General features: G+C 36.7%; 1 protein-coding gene across 1 annotated transcript in view; it reads right to left on the bottom strand.

Annotated features, from left to right (window-relative positions):
* The window catches only part of CEP128 (centrosomal protein 128), a 465,435-nt gene that overhangs the window by 392,519 nt on the left and 52,071 nt on the right, over positions 1-20,845 (bottom strand). Inside the window, exons 8-9 of the mRNA XM_004610293.2 lie at positions 18,899-18,971; positions 8,487-8,603 (exon numbers count right to left, since the gene is read on the bottom strand). Coding sequence (XP_004610350.2) covers positions 8,487-8,603; positions 18,899-18,971 — 190 coding nt within the window. The remainder of the gene's footprint in view (positions 1-8,486; positions 8,604-18,898; positions 18,972-20,845) is intronic.

Raw genomic sequence — 20,845 nt, 5'->3', positions numbered from 1 at the left:
CAGAAGACCTCGTGGCCACCCACCGACTAGATGGTCAGATTTCTTCGTCAAATCTCTAAATGAACGATTTGAGGCTCTTCCTGTTCCTGGAATGAGCAGATATCATTGGGCTGCACTAGCTCGCGACAGGGACAAATGGAGACATTACTGGTGCCTGCTCAAGCAAATGGAAGATCAACAGGACTACTAGTGATACAAGTGAAGTACTTTATTTTTATAAAGCAGTTAACAATGGCTGATTACATTTAATAATCAAACACCAATCCCACCACCATTAAGCCTTCCCATCACCATAATTTGGATGCCCAAACCCAAACCCTTGCCCCAAAGCAGAACCGAAATAATTTATTTTGTGGTGTCTGTTATGAATAAACCACTGAAAATGCTCCAAAAAACTTTCCGTAGATGAGTGTGTGAAGATTGTTGTATTTTACCCAAGGGCTATGAAGCCCTTCCTTCTATAAGAGATTACTAATATGTTGTTAAGGATTGACCCTTATGTGCTTATATAGTATATCTGCAAAAATATATTTCCCTCTAAGATTGGTTGCCTTCTACTTTAAACCCAGTTAAGGCAGCTGCACGAGCATGACTCCAGAGGCCAGCTAAACTACTTTTGGTACGGGCAGCTCCTTGCAGAATGTCTCCAGACTGAGAACTAAGCTGCGGTCCCATGCCTGCCCAGGAGGGGAAAGCTATTTCTCTCACGCGCCTTTTTCCTTGCCGGGGGTGAAGGGTGTGGCAACCACCATATTATGAGGACCACAGATGAGAGTTTCAAGCTTGCAATGATCCAATATCTGGAAGAAATTTCCCTGGACTTAGTTGCTAAATTACAGAAATCCAAAACTGCGTGGCCGCATATCTCTTCACAACAGGTCTGACTCTAGTGGGGAACTCCTAACAATAATATTGAGGTTTTTGTTGAAATATTGAATGTAACCAAAGTAGAGAGAAAGTAAAGTGAAATTTATCAGTTCAGGGGGGGAGGGGGGCAGGATGAGAGGTATACTAGATTTTTGGTGTTTTGATTTTTTTTGTTTTTTTGGGGTTTTTTTTAGTGGTGAAATATGGGCATTTGTGAAGGGATGGTTGTTTCAGCATTGTATAACTGAGACTTAAACCTGAAAGCATTGTAATTTTCCACATGGTGATTCAATAACATAAAAAAATTGAAAAAATAAAACAACAATTAAATCTCGCGTGGTATTCTTGGAGTATGAGTGGTGTGAGGTATGAGATATCTAGGAATAGGTTCGCTCATGGGTGAGGCCTGGCCTGAGCATGTGGAGGGCGGCCATGAGAATGGCAATGGTTGAGTTCTGGAGGTTTTTGGCTTCTGGGGCTGCATTCCTGGGTGCAAGGAGGGCCTCACCTGCCCCCTCCAGGGTGCTCCGAATGGATCAGCCTGGCGTGGGGTCCACCAGCATGGCTATAGCGTTTGTTGTCTTATGCTCTCTTCCAAGAGAGGATAATGGGTCTCAGGATCATGGACCATGATGAAATTATCTGGTGGCAGAGGTGGCTTGGGAGTGTGATTGTCGAGTTGCAGGAAATATGGAGGGATGTGGGTGAAGGTCACCCATTTCAGATTCCACTGAACCTGGAGTTTTCAGTCACAAGTCCACAAATTTAAATTTTTAAAGTTAAATAAACAAAAATGACTTTTGAGAAATTAAAATCTCAACTTCCAAAAAGACTGTTAACTATACATAGCAGTAAATACAGTTTTATGGGTGATTTTTCACAAGCATTCAGGAAATAGAACATTTCTCTCTTTAGAAAATAGAGTCAGGGAGCACAAAAAGGAGAATCCATTAAATTCAATTCATTAGGAACTATCCTTCTAAGAGCACTGCAAAAGTAGTAAGAGCTAATTTTAATCATAAACATAAATGGCACACAGAGGACACTATCGAGTTGACTCAATAAAAAGTACAATACGACAAAGTATCAGGAATGCAAAAAGGTCTCAACATACTTTAGGACTCAACTGTGTTTCAATATCAAAAGAGAACTACAGCAGTAAGAATACTGATATATTTTGCAATATACTTGAGAAAAAAAATTTCAGTGACTGGCAATGTAGAGTAAGGCAAAGCTCTTAATCTAATAAAAGGGAACAGATACCACTTGAAACCAGAAACAAATACCACACAACAAGGTTAACACTCAGATGTATCACTATAAATACAGGAATAAAGAAAGGATTCCTGCTTTCTTTGTTTCTATTCAATGTTGTACTTGCGTTTCTAGCTAAAACAACAAAAGAGAATTTTAAAGGAATTTAATTACCAATAATTTCAAGTAATATGATTATATACACAACATATAATATGGAAGTAAATCTGCTAAGTTAGAAGTACTAATACGACCATTAAATAGAATTGTTGCATAGAAGAGTCACATATAAAGCTAACTGCAATTAGAGCAATCAAGGAAATACCACATTCACTGTATGAAGACTAAATATAAGTCCAACATAAAACCTATAAGACTTTTTATAAAAGACTATCAGATGATTGATAAAGACAGAGGAACAAAACAATCTCACCAGGGCTAGGAAATGGGACAGCAGTGAGGGCATAATACTTAGGCCCAGGTTCTACCCAGCCCTGCATAGTTCTACAAGCAACATGGGGTGCAGGCCTGCACATCCTCCACACCGTTGGGGTGATCTGTGTATCCCCAGCACCCCAGGGCCTGAGCAATACTGCACACTCAGGTCCAAGCTCTGAACCAGCCAGGAGTGATCCCGGAGGACAGAGCCGGGAGGGTAAACCCTGAGCACCTCCAAAAAGGAGGTTGGCCAAAAAGAGGAAAACGAAAGGAAATAACCTTTTCAGATTAATCTATCTCCTTATTATATTTATAATCAAGATGTCAACTGAATTTTTCATGACAAGATATTTTTGTTACCATTTAGCAAAATGTAATAAAATGAATTGTAATGGGGACACAATGAATATCAGTTCAGGAGTAGAGAAACAGATCAATAGCAAAGGATGTAAAACCCAAATATAATTAGGAAACTAGATATACCAGAAGTGACAGATAATCTGATATTTTAAACTGAGCAAAAATTATGAGCAGGAGATCTGTACAGACACAATTATAAACTGCCAACAAATATGCAGAAATTGTTCAAATTCATTAAAAGGAAAGTGAAAAATAACATAAAAATGACAATACTTCATACCATTAGTATGGCTAAAATTAGAAAGAGATAAATACAACTGTGGAGGCTTTAGACCATTTTGGTGACCAAAATATAAGAAATTAGAATCTGAACCTACAAAGAGTTCTGACTTAAGCTTCCAGTCTAACTACATCCTTCATACAACTCTAGAAAACACCACTCTACTAGATTTACTATCAAGCACAAGATCAAAAGGAGGAAAACTTTGTTGTTTGCATAATGATTCAACAATTACTGCGGTTATAGCTTAATAATATTTGAATCAAATTAATAAAAGATCAGAGTACTAGAAAAATTCAAATTTTAAAAGAATATCTTTCCACAATTAATATGAAGCATGCATCTTTCAAAAGAGAGTCCTACTGAGAAACCAAATCAATGCTGTTTAAATTATGATATGTGAGGTCTTAAAGTCAGTTAAGGGTTAAGGGATTTCTTGCTTTGCACGTGGCTGATCCAAGTTCATTCCCCTGGCACCAAACCCTTCCCCCTGCCCCAATAAAAGTAAATTCCAGAGCATACACGGCCCCTTTGCTTAGGCCAGAAGGGGGAGGGGGGGAATAGAAACTAGGAAAAAAGGGGGAAAAAAGGAAAAATCCCTTAGAAACTCTAAACAAGGAAAGGAGAATGGCTTTTCCTCAACTAATTTCCAGTGAGTAAGACTGTTTTTCATTGAAGGGCAATGCACAAAATCAGAGAACCTGAGGCCCTTATTAGGCCATTTTTAGTAAAAGCAGCAGCTTTAGCCAAAACCACGGTTTTACTCCATAGAAGTAGTACAGCATTATAACTAGAGTCTCTGACATCCTAGAATTTTTAATGAGCACTCCCTCTCTCTTAACTTTTAAATTATAAATTTAAAATTAAATTATAAATTTAGGGAGGTGGTGGCTAAGCGTCTAAAGCCTACTCCTCACTTATAGATTCAACTTCTCACTGTAGCCAGAAAAAATATATATCAGTTATTATACAGTACAGACATTTCCACAAGTATTTTTTAATATCGAAGAGAAAGCAGTGTTTTCTCTCCTTAAACATAACCTTTCCAGAACTGTCTAAGCCACTTAACTTGGGAGTAGAAAAACCATATCAGCCTAAATTAATCCTTTCAGTCCCCATTGCACTGTTTAATCCAAAACCACCTTTTAAAAGCCCATAGGTCACTGCTTATATTAAAGTGACAAAATATGAAGTTAAACATGTATTATCAAGAGTTCAAGAGTGATCCTTTATTGTACTGTCAGAGAAGGAATTCCAAACTGCAGCTCCATCTTTTAGTCAAATTGACAATTACTCAAGCTCTGATTTCTCAAAAAATGGGAGTGGAAACAATCTATATCTCTCCTCTCTCTGTCTCTGTCTCTGTCTCTCTCTTTCTCTCTCTCTCTCTCTCTCTCTCTCTCTCTCTCTCTATCTATCTCTCCCTCCCTCCATCTTCCTCCTTCTCTCTGCCTCTCTCTGTCTGTCTGTCTCTCTCTCTCATTCTTTGTAATTTTGTGCATTCTGCAGATAGAAGAAAATAAGAATGGAAAATTTCTCTAAATTTCTCTTGCAAAAAAAGAACAATCATCTCTTTAGTACTATTATTATGCTCACCAGATACAATTTGCTGGGAGAACAAATGTATAAAAATCAAGGTTTTGTTTCGTTATTTAAAAAAATAAAAAAGCTACCCACATGCTGTATCTAATTGTTCAACAAAGCATCCTCTTCAAATCGATTACCAACTAAAAAGGGCAGGTCTCTACTCATGAAATAAAGGCAAGTAGAATTTTAGAAACTAAAAGCAGATTTTCCTATCAGCTTATAATTTCAGTGACAAATTTTGTTCCTAATTTTCAACTGGCAGTTTCTTCTAATACTTTAAAAAAGAATTTCTTTTTTTAATCTGCCCACTTGAAAGGGTCTAATCACCAAGCATATGTAAGTGCACTAACAGAATATGCTTTTAGAGAAAACCATCTTATTAAAAAATAAAAAGCATTTCTCATTTCTTGTTCAGATTGATTATTTCTAACTATTATTGTCATACCGGTCCCTTTTCTATCCTATTTATCCTTTGCCCCACACACTTGGGGCAAGCTTCCAACCATTGACCAGTCCTCCTGGCCCCTGTCTTACCTGACCTTGGATATTAGTCTCATATTATGTTTTCAAATATCCCACAAATGAGTGCAGTCAACCTATATCTGTCCTTCTCCTGACTCATTTCATTCAGCATGATACTCTCTATGTCCATCCATTTATAAGTAAAGTACATGACTTTTAGTATCTGTATTCCAAACCATAATGCCCAAAATAAGAGAGACACAGAGAGACAGAGAGACAGAGAAACAGAGATAGAGAGAAACAGAAACAGAGAGAGAGAGAAAGAGAGAGAGAGAGGAGAGAGAGAAAGCCTGCCACCACGGAGGGGGGAGGGGGAAGGGGGAGGAAGGAAACTAGGGACATTGGCTGTGGGAAATGTAAACTGGTGAAGGGACAGGTGTAACCCAATGGCTGAAATCCAATCATGAACAAATTTGTAGCTATGTATCTCACTGTGATGCAATAAAAAAATGTAAAGCATTTATTTTTTGTTTATAATTCTTACACTTTGTATAAATCTAACATTTAAAGGCAATTTCAATAGTGTCAACAAATTTTCTATAATAATAGTTATAGCAAACAACATTATGTAATTCACAAACCTACATCAGTCTTAATAAATAAATCACGAATCATGAAATCCCGTTAATCATCGATTTCTCGAGCAGGCTCAGTAACCTCTCCATTCGTCCTTTCCCTGAGGTCTCAGAAGTGTCTCTCCACTCAGCCCTCCCAAGGATGTCGCACTGGAGGCTCTTTCACCGTCAGGGGAATGAGATCCAGTTTGTTACTGGATTTAGCATATGAATACACCATGGGAAGTTTGCAAGGCTGTCCCATGTGTGCAGGAAACTCTCAGAAGCTTGCCAGTTTCTCCCAGAGGGAAAAGTAGGCTACAAGATAGCTTCTGGGAGCTTGCTTTTAAGGCTCTGGATGTTGGCTGTTGATGGGATTACACACACCTGGGTTCCTCTGCTGGTACCTTCATGCGTGAGGCCCGTCCGAACGTGTGGAGAGGGGCCTCCAGCATGGCTGTAGCTGGGTTCCAGTGGTCTTCGGCCGCTGGGAGCTCTGCTCGGGGTGGGGAAAGCTGGAGCCCAAAGCCAGGCGTTCGGGCAAGAGACCAACCCCTCTCCTTGCAGTAGGAAAGAAACTAATAAATTCTTGCTGGAGAGAAAAGCCTGCCCTGAAACTTCTGCATGGTCTGTGACCCCTTCCTGGGTGCTTCCCCAACCCACCCCTTAAATGAGGAAGCCCCTCCCAAACCCATCTCAAACCCAGGGCACATCCCCAAGGATCCAGAATACCGACACTGGGCTCTTCTGTCATTCGGGTGCTTCAGGGGCACCAGTTCCCAGCCTACTCCAGGACTTCTGCAAGGTCTGTGACCCCCTCCCAAATGCCTCTTGAACCCAAAATTACACAGACAAAACCATTCCTACAGTCCCAGCTATGTCAAGGGTTCTTGGTTCTTACAGATTTCCTTAAATACGTCTATTTTAACCCTTCTCTACAAACAGATGTATTAGACACTGAACTGCATGACAGGGAAGAAACATTCGCAGGGCACAGAGTTTGTTAGAGAGAGAATATAAATTGGTTTTAAAATACCATTTAACAGCACTTACCAATAAGTGTTAAGTGAATAAATCAATACTCTAAAATGTATAGGTGAAAGTAGGATAATAGATTAATTTTCAAATTTCAAGGAGTCTTCCAATAAAATAAGGAATTTAAAGGGCATAATAACAACAACTTGATAGTGAGCTACCTGACAGGCAACCTCATGATCAAATGCTCAATTTTCACAAGGAATGTGACAGACAAATATTCTATGCCTCCTATTATGATATTCAGGGAAGAACACAACACCAACTCTCTGGGTTTCCTGCCAAAAGTTGAAAAACTAAGTACAATAAGGAGAAAACATCAACAAACCCAAAATGGAAAACAAATTAACCTGCCAGTTACTCTGAAAGCAAAGAAAAACTAAAAAAAAAAAAAAAGAAGTTCTAGGTTAAAGGAGACTATAAAGCTATAAAGAGACAAGATAATTATATAATTATATACTTTACTGTACCCTGGCCAAGAAAAAACATTAATAGCAAAACTTGTGAAGAAACTATAGATTAACTCATATCACTAAGTCACCATTAATTTCCAGCAATGTTGAAAAGAATACACAGATAGTATATTATTTAGGCGTGAGAGCATTTATAGATGACAAACCATGATGCTGAGAAGTCTGAAGGAATTTAGGCAGAGTATATAGAAATCTCTTGTTCTATCTTTTCAACTTCTTTAGAAGTTTGAAGTTTCAAAACAGAAAAGGTATTTAAAGTTTAAGAGAATTCTGTTTCAACTATGCCATGAGAGTTATCCAGGTCAGCCAACTTTCTATAAAATGGACAGTTAGGCTGTAGAGAGCTCAACAGACAGGAACACATGCTTTGTATGCTGGGGTTCATTCCTCAGCACCACGTGGTTCCAAGCACAGCCAGGAGTGACCCCCAAGTGCACAGCCAGGAGTGACCCCCAAGTCCTGGGCCAAGAGAAACTCCTAAGCACCACCAGGAATATATGATGCAACGCCCACAGCCAAATTGAAAGTAAAAGGAAGAAACAGTCAATATTGGGACTTTGTGGTTCGTTCACTATCTTTCACAACTACTCAACTCTCACGCTGGGTCACAATGTACCCCACAGACAAACTTCGTAGGGAATTTGCTGTATGACAGTAACACCTAAAACTGTGTTCACAAAAATTGACAATCACCAGATTTGGGCCATCAAATAGCAATTTACTAATGCCTGGCTTAATTCAAATCATGAAAAACTCACCACAGTCATTTTCCTTTCTATTAATATTTTGAGCATGCACATGCTAGGTAACATGCTATAGACTTTACTGGCAATAATATAGTTATCCTCATACTAAAGGATTAAGTAAATACTTTGCCTATTTCCCAGAGAAAGAGGGTCTAAGGAAGCTATGAAACTTGTCTAAAATAACACAGCAGTAAGCAACAGACTGGGTTTGAACCCAAGCATCTGTCTTCACATATTATTATTATGAACTATTACTATCTCCTCTAATCAGATTTATGCTGTCACATGCAATGACTAACCACAACCTGAAAATGGCAAAATAACTATTCAATCTCAAGGCTTATATTTGGAGAAACTAGTGTTCACCAACCTCCTGTAGCTGCAAAGAAATAAGTCCCAGTTGATCCTGTCGTTTTTCCACCAGCTGTCTTTCTGTGCGCATCTCTCTTTCTATCTCCTGAAGCCGACGCTCCACCCTATCCGAAACCTTAATACAAACAAACAGAAATAGTGGAATTATAAAACTGTGAAGCAAGCAATTTACAATATTTTATGCCAGATATACTACTGCTTAAAGCATTTAAAATTGGCTTGTTTGCATAGTCCCGTTTTAATGGTGCTGTTATAAAACAAATCAAAACAACTGAATAATAGTTACAAAAAAATTATTAGTCTCCAAATAATTCAAACATAAATGCCAATAAAGCTCTCAAAATGTTTAAAGTATAACAATAATAATAATAATAATAATTCAATAGCTCAAGTAAAAAGTTCAAATAAACTATAAGAGAGTGCCCTCTGGTGATTAGGAAGGGAAAAACCAATTTTGCCACAACACTATTTGTTACTCTAGTAATGCTAAACTCTTCAATTTTGTTCTATTTCATCTTACTATCCATAATCAAGAACTGCCTAGAAAGATTTTGATGTTTCCATAAAGCAAATAATTATAAGGGCTTTGAACTCATGTGTTAATCTTTTTTTCTGTGATACTAAAAATAAATCAGCTAGAAAAAATCAAAACAAGTCAAACTTAAAAATGTTTAATTGGATTCTAAACATGAAAGAAATTTTCCCTCTGATGCAAAATTGTTCTTACTATGAATTGTGCAAAGTCAAATACAATTCCTTCTATAGTCCATGAAATAAAAGAAGCACTATCTGGCAATGATGCCGGGTATAGTAGATAGAAAATGTATTCAATCAAGTAAAGCACATCCCCACCAACACAGATTGTTCCCAGTAGTTTTGATATGTGCCATTCTCACTGGTGTGAGATGGTATCTCATTGTTGTCCTGCTTTGGATTTCCCTAATTATAAGTGATGATGTGCATTTTTTCATGTGCCTGGTCGTTCATTAGTCTTCCTCAGAGTAGTCCCTGTTTATTTCCTCTCTTTATTTCTTGACGGGGTTTTTGGATTTTTTGCTGGTGATCTTTGTGAGTACACTGCTGGTGGGAATGTTGTCTGGTTCAACCCCGATGGAGAACAATATGGAAGATTCTCAATAAACTTCAAGTTGAGCTACCATATGATACAGCAGTTCCACTTTGGGGTATTTTCTGTCCCCCAGCATGGAAAAACATTCATTCAAAAGGACCTGTAAAGACAATTACTCACTGCATGTACAATAGCTAAGATTTGGAATCAAGCTAGATGTTCAACAACAGATCAGTGGATCATGAAAATTGGTATGAAGATCACACAATGGAATGCCACGCAGCTGTAAAAATGATGAAACCATTCAATTTACTGCATGGATGGAACTGGAAGATATGTTAAATGAAGGAAGGCAGAAGAAGATGGATAAACACAGGATGATATTTATATGTGGTATTTAGAATAACTAGATGAGAAAATGTAGTGGTTTAAAGAATCGATGCCTATACAGAGTTGAGAATGGGCAACCTCCCCCATCTCCCTGTTCTTACTTGGAGCCTGGCAGTCACTCCCACAAACTGCCTATGGGGCCATATAAGCTCATTAATAACCATGATCCAGAGACTCACAAATAAATCTCAGAAGAGAGCAACAAGCTGCAGAGAAGTCTCTGGACCCCAATGTCACCATCCAGTTAAAAATTTAATTCTAGCACCTTATTTAAAATTTTAGAATTCCTGGAACATATGGCCACAAATACTCTATACCACTAATGTACAAAGAGTAGCTCTCCACACCTGATGGGGTGTAAAGTAGAAGGCAACCGATCTTGATTAAAAAAATATATGTATGTATGTATGTATGTGCATATATATGTACATATATATATACATATATATATATATTTGCACATGCTCAACCTGTAACAACATGTTAGCAATCTCTTGTACAAGGGCTTAATGGCTGCAGGGTGAGATATAACAATCTTCAGATACTTTCCTCTAAGGAAACTTTTTGGGATCAGGGAATGAGGAGAAAAGAGAAATGAGAAGCAGCGGAGGTTAAGGGTCAAGGTACACTGGTAGTGTTAAGGATAATAAAGCTAAATACACAAACCACAGAGTCAACAATATTGAAATCATGAGACCAAAACATCAATAACCAAACATAAAAAGTTCTTGTTAAGATGTCGGATGAGGGGTGGGAGGTGGGTGGGTGGAAGCGAGTGAGGAGGGGTGGAGAGGGAACTGGAACACTAGTGGAGGGAAGTTGACACTGGTAGCAGGATCACTAATAGAACAGTATATGTCTGAAACCAAACTATGAATATTTTTGTAAATCACAGAGCTTTAATAAAATTAATTTAGAAAAAAATCCCTGTGAACCAGGATACAAGCAATAACAGTAAATCTCTGCATTTTTATATGCAAACCATAAGAGGAGAAATTAAAATAGTAAACCCATACACAATCAAATCAAAAAAGGTAGAAATATCCTCAGAAGAAACCAAATAAAGTTGTAAGGTTTATACATTGAAACCCTAAGACATTACTGAAAGAAATAGAAGACATAAAGAAATGAAAAGATATTTCATGCTTTGAAATAGAAGAATAATTATGATCAAAATGACTATATTACTTGGAAGCAATGGAAATTCAATGCAATCCTTGTAACTATCAAAAACATTTTTCAGGGAAATGGAACAATTTTAAAATTTGCATGAAGCTATATAAAACAGCAAAGCAATTCTGAAAAAAGAAAAGTGGAAAGATCATCTGATCTTAATAGAAATTAAAACAATGTAGAAGGGCCATAAAGGGTCAAGCAGGTGGCCAGTCCTAGTTAGATACCTGGCACCCCAAGTTGTCCCCACATGCACCCCAGAAGTGAGTCTAAAGCACATATACCTGAGCACAGAGCCAAGAATAAGCCCTGAACCTATTCAGATGTACAACAAAATAAAATAAAATAAATGAATGTGATGTTGGATCATGAATCACGAATCACGAAATCCTATTAATCACCAATTTCTCGGGCGGGCTCAGTAACATCTCATTTCGTCCTTTCCCTGAGATCTTGAAGTCTATCTCGACTAGGCCCTCCTAAGGATGTTGCGCTGGGGGGCTCTTCAAGGTAAGGAGAATGAGATCCAGCTTGTTACTGGATTTTGCATATGAATACACGATGGGAAGCTTGCAAGGCTGTCCCATGTGGGCAGGAAACTCTCAGAGGATTGCCAGTTTCTCCCAGAGGGAGAAGCAGGCTAAAGATATCGCTTCTCAGAGCTTGCTTTTAAGTCTCTCTCTGAATGTTGGCCATTGATGGGATTACACACATCTGGGTTCCTCTGCTGGTACCTTCATGCATGAGGCCTGTTCGAACATGTGGAGAGGGGCCTCCAGCATGGCTGGATGTTGGATATTGGGTAAAAACAGGCACACAAACTAATGAAATCAAATAGACAGCCCAGAAATAATTCTACACATTTATGGATACTTAATCTACGACAGTACATGTATTTACGTGATACTGTAAACTTTCTACTTTTCCACAACAGAGAAATAACTTTTGCCTCTTTTTTTAAGCCACTGTTTTCAGGGTTTGTTATTGGTTTTGGTTTTTGGTTTTTGGCAATTTATTAATGAAACTTAATTAATAGAGAGAAGTACTATAACACTGCAAAATACTAAGTGAATACAACTATTGCCTTAACCATAAGAATAAAGGAAAATCATAATATCATGACTGTTTCAGTCATCTAAAGAAAACTATGAGTAAATAAAAAGACATGATAGATTTTATTCAGAAATATATATGTATATGTACACCCATATATGCACAAACTACCATGATTAAAAATAAATAAGCACAGAAGTTACTTTATGAGTTTCAATATTAGGTAAATCATAATCACCCTGAAAGCCCACCAGTGTTTGGTGGCTTTGTTCTCAATGAGACAGTTCAGCACTTGCAAGTTTGTTCATGCTTAGTTACATGATCACAATGGTATGGAGAAATTAAGAAATGTCATCTCTGTTTCAAAAACTGTATCCTTGATTAAACTTTTAAGATGTAGGTAGTGATGGGAGCAATGTATGAATCTGACACTAACAGGTATAAAGAACTCCATATTGGAGATCAGTTAGAATTTCTAGAACTTCAACACATTATGTATGATAAGCTACTATTCATTCTTTTTGGAAAAGGGTCAAAAAATTGCTAATTCTCAGAGGACTATTTTAGAAGAGGATACTTTATGGGATGCTTTTGCAAGGGAAAACTTTAGATATAAAAATAAATTAAAAATTTACTAGATGCTGGCATGGGACAAGTTCAAATCTCAAAGACATGCTAAGTAAAAGGCAATATATAGAGCAATGTCTCCTCAAATAGTCTATCTTCCATACTTTATTTAACAAACCTAGCGTAGATGGATAGCAAGACCTTTCTCAAGCTACTGATATTTCACTGGAAACTTAAATAAAAAAAGGAATCCATCCTACCACTGATGTAGGGATTTTAAAAGAGGGATAATTCACACTGATAATTTGAAAATTACTTGGACACTGTTCGGTGCACAGAAAGAGGCAAGTGTAGGAAAGAAAGTGATCCAGTTGAATGGAAGCCATTGCAGTGAATTTGAGAAGTGATGACAGATTGTATTAGAAGTGCATGAATTGAGATTTCTAAATAAAAGGGCAAATATTTATACTATAATGGATTGAAAGTGTTCTATGAATAAAAACATCTTGAGTGAATTCTAGCTGACTACTAAATGAATTATATTTTCTGAGATGGAGAAGACCAAACTGAAGGACAGATGGAAGCACTGCCTTAAATAGAAGGGCACGTAGATGGTACTTAGTGATGTAGCATAATGTTATAACTGCTTAATGACAAAATAATCCCCAATAAGAAATACTCTATGGATGGTCATGGAGAGTATCATGCTAAGTGAAATGACTCAGAAAGAGAGGGACAGACATAGAAGGACTGCACTCATTTGTGGAATATAAAATAACATAATATGAGACTGAACCCAAGGACAGTAGAGACAGGCCCAGGAATATTGCTACATGGTTGGCAGCCTGCCTCATGAGCTGGGGGAGATGGCAGCTGGAATAGAGAAGGGATCACTAAGTCAATGATAGTTGGAGGGATCATTTGGGATGGAAGATGTGTGCTGAAAGTAGATGAAGGACCAAACGTGATAGTCCTCTCAGTATCATATCAGTATATGCAAACCATAATGCCCCAAAGTAGAGAGAGTATGGGGGAAATTGTCTGTCATAGAGGCAGGGGAAGGAATGGGATGGGGGGGGTGGTTCTGGGGTCATTGGTGGTGGAAAATGTGCACTGGTGGAGGGATAAGTGCTTGATCATTGTATGACTAAAATTCAAACATGAAAGCTTTGTAACTGTGTCTCATGGTGATTAGATAAAAAGAAAAAGAAAGAAATACTTAAAAGAATATACTTAGTTAAACCTTTTATTTGGTTTCTGAGAACTAATATAAATATATTAATTAAGCTAATACTATTGATTTCCTAATTATTTATACCAGTTAAGTTTACTAAAATACAAAAATGCCCTGCACATCTATAGATACAGAAATAGCAAAATAACAAGAAGAAGCTAATTTAGTCTTTAATTCTAGCAGCAGTGAAAGTGAAACAAAACAAAATCATTCTGGACTATATTCTATTTTACCAATATGTTGAGCTTTCAGATTTTTAACAATATTGGCTTAAAATTCATTTCAATAAAGACTTGCCTAGTATTTTGTTCCTATAATCTAGGCAATGAGTATCTTACTCTAAATTCAGGGTTGAGAGAAATTCTTAAGAGTCTGATTAATGAGCAACTCTTTCAGAAACGGATCCATATTTATATTTTTAAATAGTGACCCTCGTACAGAAATTAAAATGAAATTGACTTTTTCTCCATGAATAATCAAACAATACACTCTCATCATAGTCAATTGGGTAAAATCTAGATAACTAGTGAACTTTAATTTCCCCTGTGATATGAGGTTCATATATTATTGATTGCTTATTACCACAATTAAGTGGTAAAAGAAAGTTTTCCATCAACTCCTGCTATCAATAATAAGCATTCTCTTTCAGTGAGCAGTTTGAAAAAATCAAATAAAAATGTGTGGTTCACAAAAGATTACAAATCAGATCTTGGCATGTGAAAAAAGAACCAGTACTTTTTACCTCTCAAAGGAAAATGTGGTCTATAAACTTTCAATGTATATTTTAGTTACAGAGGAAATTCATGATAAATAATTGTAGCCTCAGAATAATGCACAATAAATGTGATCAACAGTGGTTGCCAATGAAAAATAAATTGGTGGGAGACAGAGACAGTCACTCATTTTTACTTTATAGATTTGTACAATATTTTAAACTTGTCCATAGTGAATGTGCATCACTTTGGTAATTTTATTTTAAATTTAAATTAGGGGGGGAAACAGCTGCAGCTTCTGAGAAGTTAAACGCTCAAGTAACAAAACGGCATCTTCTCTGACAACATGCTATCATGAATTCACAAATACAACACAATATGTCAAACAGTTATAAAATGTAAATGTTCACTTCAATTGGAATAAATGAGTCACAAAATCTATATTAAGCTTTGTACAAATTAGAAACGAACATCATGTGACCTCTGAACGACCTTCTAAAATTCAGGTTTTAGAATAAAATGAAAAATAATATTATTTTTAAGTTTTAGTTTAGACAACAGTTGTTTTTTTTTATCAGAACTACATATACGCCCTCATGGGCTTACAGATGCCCTCTGAAACAACCTTACTTAAAAGCAAATTACACAAAGCACATAACAAGCTGTCACTTCAAGCTTGATATGAGGAACTGGCAGATGAACAATTCAACGGGCACAAAATTAGACATGTGGGTTTTTTCAGGTATAGATAGTAGAAAAGGAGATGTGCTCTTGCTATTGATAGTTGGGTAAACAGGGGAGCTGTAAACACAATTATACTAACAAGCTAGCATGTTAGAGATTAACTTCCAGTTTTGCAATCACAGCTTTATGAAGTAGGGAATAATTATTGATTCCCAATAATGATGACATGAACAATCTTGGGTTTTCTTTGAGTTTAGCTGTTAACTTCCCACTCAGTTGTTAAACTTAACATCAGTACTCTAGAAATTTCCAAATTTATTTGGCCTACTACCCCCATCTTAGAGGGGAAAAAAGTGCTTCCCAGTAATCTACATTCTTAATTAACCAATAGAAAGTGCCTCCCAATTGTATCTGAAACTACTATACTGTATTCCCGGATTGTCCTGGTACTCACTCCATCCCCATCCTTCCTATCAAGGAAGATTATCAACCACTTTGGGAAACACTGCCTGTGTAGATAGTACTTGCTAGGTTGTTTTGCTACATAAGAGAAATGAAAATAAAATTATCAATCTGGTCATTGTACCCTGTACAAATTAGTATTTCCAAACTCTAACCACAAACTTCAAGTATCCAAAGATGTCATACATACACAAAATAATAATAACAATAATAATAGTAATAATAATAAAATACTAAGGGCCAGGACAATAGTACAGCAGATAGGGCATTTGCCTTGCATGAAGCCAATCCAGGTTTGATCCCCAGCATCCCTTATGGTTCCCCAAATACCTCCAGGAGTAATTACTGAGTGTGGAGCCAGGATAACCCCTGAGCATTGCCAGATGTAACCCAAAAATGCAATAATAATAAAAATAATAATAACCAGCATGATAGGACTTCTGGATATGTTATGGCTTGTTCAGATCTATAAGAATCTCAGCAGAACACTGAGAATATTCCATTTTTAAGCAAAACCTTTGTTACAGCATGCTCACAAGTTAATTTATGTAGCAAATAAGAGGAGTCTCATGCAACAGTTAAAAAAAATTAGTTAACACCTGTACATTAGGAAAAAAGCAAACATAATAATGGAATCTGATATATAGCAAAAAATTTTGGAAGTTTATTTCATTTCATTTCCAAAATGGCAGACTAGGTCATTCAGACTAACCACTCCACTGAAAATAACTAAAGGAATGAAAATAATATTTCAAACAAAAATTTGTTCTAAGGCACTAGAAACATATAGAAGTAAAAATGTATGAGACTAAGAAGCAAGAGAAGGAACTCAAAAGAGGTTATTCTGTCTTTTAAGGCCACTTTCACTTTGACCCCAGGTAAATTCAGGTCACTGCAGAAAAGGCAGCCAAGAATCTAAGAAAATGCCTGAGAACAGTGTGGTACAAGTGTATGGAGTTTATGGGGGAAAACTAGTACTGACTGTCCTTTCTGAGGTCCCTGCTCAAACTTCTGATTTCCATGCTCACCCTGGGCCAAAATCCTGAAAGACTCTATTCCTGTGGCTGGAGCAATAGCACAGCAGGTAGGGCACTTGCCTTGCACGCAGCCAACTGGGTTCCATCCCTGGCATTACATATGTTCCCATGAGCATAGCCAGGAGCAACCCCTGAGCATTGCTGAGGGTGTGATCCAAAAACAAAAAGCAAACAAAAAAAAGGAGACCAAAATCATTGAAATCTGACACACAAATTTAACAGTGAATTGCCTCAATCTCAGAAAACAAGATTATTCATGAATTACATGGGTTTCATTTGCAGAGAAGGAAACAGATTGTCTGCTATCAAACAAAAACCAACTATAAAGTCATAAATAAACGGTAGTTGAAAACAGTGTAACAAACCCAAAGAAAATCAGAGATTCTAGAAATAGAAACAGATTAGAGAGATTCAGATAATGTGGTTAATGAGACAAAGATATACTTGCAATAAATTGGAAATGAAAAATAATCCAATTAAAACTCTAGAAGCCAAATATGTAATAACTGAAAGTAAAGGCTGGTAGATGGATTTAATAGACTTTATTAGGTTGAAGATTAGGTAAAGCAAAAGGTCAGAAAAAACTATTCAAAATTCTGATTATAAAAACATTAAAAATTATAAAAATAAACATAAGACACAAAGGGGACAAAGTGAAAGTTTGATACTGCATAAAAGTTGAAATCTTAAAAGTAGAGACAGAGAATGAGACAAAAGTAATCTGTACAAATAATGGCATTATAAACATGAAAGAAAAATCTAAAGAGAACAACTGAGTATATCAAAATAAAACTGTAGAGAACTACAGGCTAAGGAAAAAATCAAAAGCAATTAGAGAAAAATATTTCTTACCACCAAAATAACCACCAATAAGACTAATACCATATTTGCAAAAAGTAATCAATGGTGCCTAGGAAATATGAAATATCTTCAAAATAAGGAATAGTAGGAATTTTTTATATCCAAGTGAAAATTTCTTACAACAAAGAAAATAAAAAATTTCTTAAAGATAAACACAGAAAAGAGCTGTAACCAAGAACTTATCCCAAAGAAATTTTAAGCGAAATTCTTTCAAGTATAATATGCATATTTATTCCAAAGGAAATTTGATCCTCTTAAGGTAGAAATGGAATCTCGAAGATGTAGAAAAGATTAAGTAGAATAAAGGTGTGAGAGAATATAAATGAATAATTACTATAATAGGTAACAGTAATCATCCTGTGTGACTAAATTAAATATGAAATTAAGTACATGACAATTATAGTATAAAGGCAGAGAATAAGGTACTGGAGTTAGAGTGCTCTAAAATCTTCATATTATCTGAGAGAAGTTTCAAGTGTTCATTTATATTATACTTAACAATCAAGGAAAAACCGGGGCAGGGACAACAAAATATACATTATCCAGGTACCAAACATGAAAAATTAAAAACTAATGTATCTAAAATTTAATAAAATACAGTGTAAGTGGAATTATACTAATGGTACATAAATTTTTATCAATGTAATCAATATTTCATAAAATGAACAAGGTATTTCCTCCACACAAACACCACAGAATATTTCTTAATGTGACTTGAGAGTATCTAAGACAACACAGCCCCGGGAATATGACGAGGTGGAAGAGTGCACACACCCTCTATGCACAGACCTGCGCTGGATTCCCGAGAAGGGGAGGAGAGGGGAGGTACGGGAGGGGAGGGCAGGGCAAATGAAAGAGAAAGAAAAAATGAAAACAAAGTAAGAATAGGGATTACACAATTGTGTAATAACCCGAAATATCTAACGTGAAGAGGTATTTACGTAATGGGAAATGGAAAACGGTAACTATCTAATAAATAATGTAAGTTTCTCTAATGTTATTTAACAGAAACCAGAGAATTACTTAGGCAATAAAATTTGCATCTTTTTTTCAAATACCTATAATAAAATTCTAACCATCGACGACCCGTGGTGGTCACAACCAGTCCCGCCACCAACTCTACCATCTACATATTACATAATATTTTTTATTAAACAGGGTTCTCACCACTTCTTGTTTTTGAGTTTCACTAAGTTTTTCACTCAATTCTTCCAAAACCCTTTTTGTTTTGGCATCGGACCTGGGCAAAGAAAACAATTTTAAGCTGGATATTTTAGAAAACATACATAATTGGTAAAATTTATAACAACCACATTAATTATATGATATATATTATTGTATAATACCCTACAAATGTTATCAAACATAGCAATAAAGCTGAAAGATTATTAAAATACAGACCGAACATTATCCTCCAAGTGTCTGAATCTGTAGATTTGGGCTGAGGACCACAAATGTGCACAAATTACCAGGCCATGTTAATGCTGCTGGTTCGGAGTCACACTTTGAAGATTGGAACATCAGGGGTTGGAGAGATAGTACAGCAGGTAGGGCATTTGCCTTGCACGAGACTGACCCAGTTCGATTCCCAGCATCCCATATGGTCCCCTGAGCACCACCAGGACTAATTCCTGAGTGCAGAGATAAGAGTAATCACTGAAAATTGCCTGGTGTGACCACCCCCCACCACCACCAAAAAAAAAAAAAAGAAAGAAAGAAAATTGGGACATCAACCTCAATAAACAGACTGCCATATCACCCATTTTATTTATTTATTTAATTTTCGTTTTGGGACCACACCCAGCTATGATCAAGACTTATTACCGGCTCTGTACTCAGCAAACACTCTAGATAATATTGGGGGTGTGTATGGTGGTATTAGGACGAAAACCAGGGTCAGTCAAGTCCTTACCACTTTAAGCATCCCGGGCCCCATAATGCCCACCTTAAATTAATAAAAGGAGGACGAAAGAGAATGAGGACAAAATTTTGATCTTCCATCCTCTCTAGAAAAAGCACAGCCAAATTATATCAGAGCTTGATGTCCAGACTCTGTTCTCCCTAGTCTGTCTCCCATTATTTTTCCCCCCATCAAATCAATCACATTCTAGGTTAATAATCAAATAGTACAGAAAACTGAATGAAAAGGTTTTCCTCTCTCATTCTTCCTTATCTCCAATTCTTTCCCACTAACATTGATATCTAATACTTACATTCTAAATTCTTTTGCAGATCACCTCTATCATTTTCATTTTCATCTTGTTCAGGTTCTTTTTTTTGGGGGGGGGGGAGTACACACAGCGATACTCAAGGACTCAAGGATTATCATCCTGGCTCCGAGCTCAGGAATTATTCCTGATGGTGCTTAGGAAACCATATGGGGTGCCAGAGATTGAACTTTGGTCAGCTGCATCCAAGGCAAGCACCCACTAGCTACACTATCTCTGTGGCCCTCACCTCCATCATTTGCAACACTGTCAACTGACTTCTGTTTTGAAATACTTCACTTATATTTCTTTTTGACTTCAGGTAAATTCACTTCTATTTTTAATTGCTCTATTACTTACCTGTGTAACTTTAAGTTCCTGGAAACGCCATTATTTACATGTCCTTTTCGGCCTCTGTGGCTCTATGTGCTACTGTATTTCCCATATCTCACTGGCTATTCCCATCCTTGGCTTTTTTCCCCTTAAACCAATTCTAACAAGTATCCAAGTATCCCATCCATTGTCAAACACTAGCTCCACAATTTAAAAAAAAAAAATTCAAAATGCTTCTCTCCCTCATTATCATCTCTTATCTCTCATATGCTAATTCTCACTCACCCTCCTCAAATCAATTAGGTAAGTTCTGAATGAGCTTGCAAACATGGAAACACACACACACACACACACACACACACACACATACACACACACACTCATACACACACACACAAGCATTGGTTTCTATGTACTTTTATTATTTAAAGTACCTCTTTGTCATAAATGTCAAGTGAAAAATCATTAATTAAATGAGAACCTCAACCTCTCTGAATCATACAGAAAATAAAAATCTAACAGCTTCTTAACCAGTAATTTTGTACAAATAAAGTAAAAATCTGTGTGTTGGGGG

This window comes from Sorex araneus, chromosome 3, assembly GCF_027595985.1.
Source record: "Sorex araneus isolate mSorAra2 chromosome 3, mSorAra2.pri, whole genome shotgun sequence".
Classification (NCBI taxonomy): Eukaryota; Metazoa; Chordata; class Mammalia; order Eulipotyphla; family Soricidae; genus Sorex; species Sorex araneus.
This window is presented reverse-complemented; position numbering and strand designations above follow the sequence as displayed.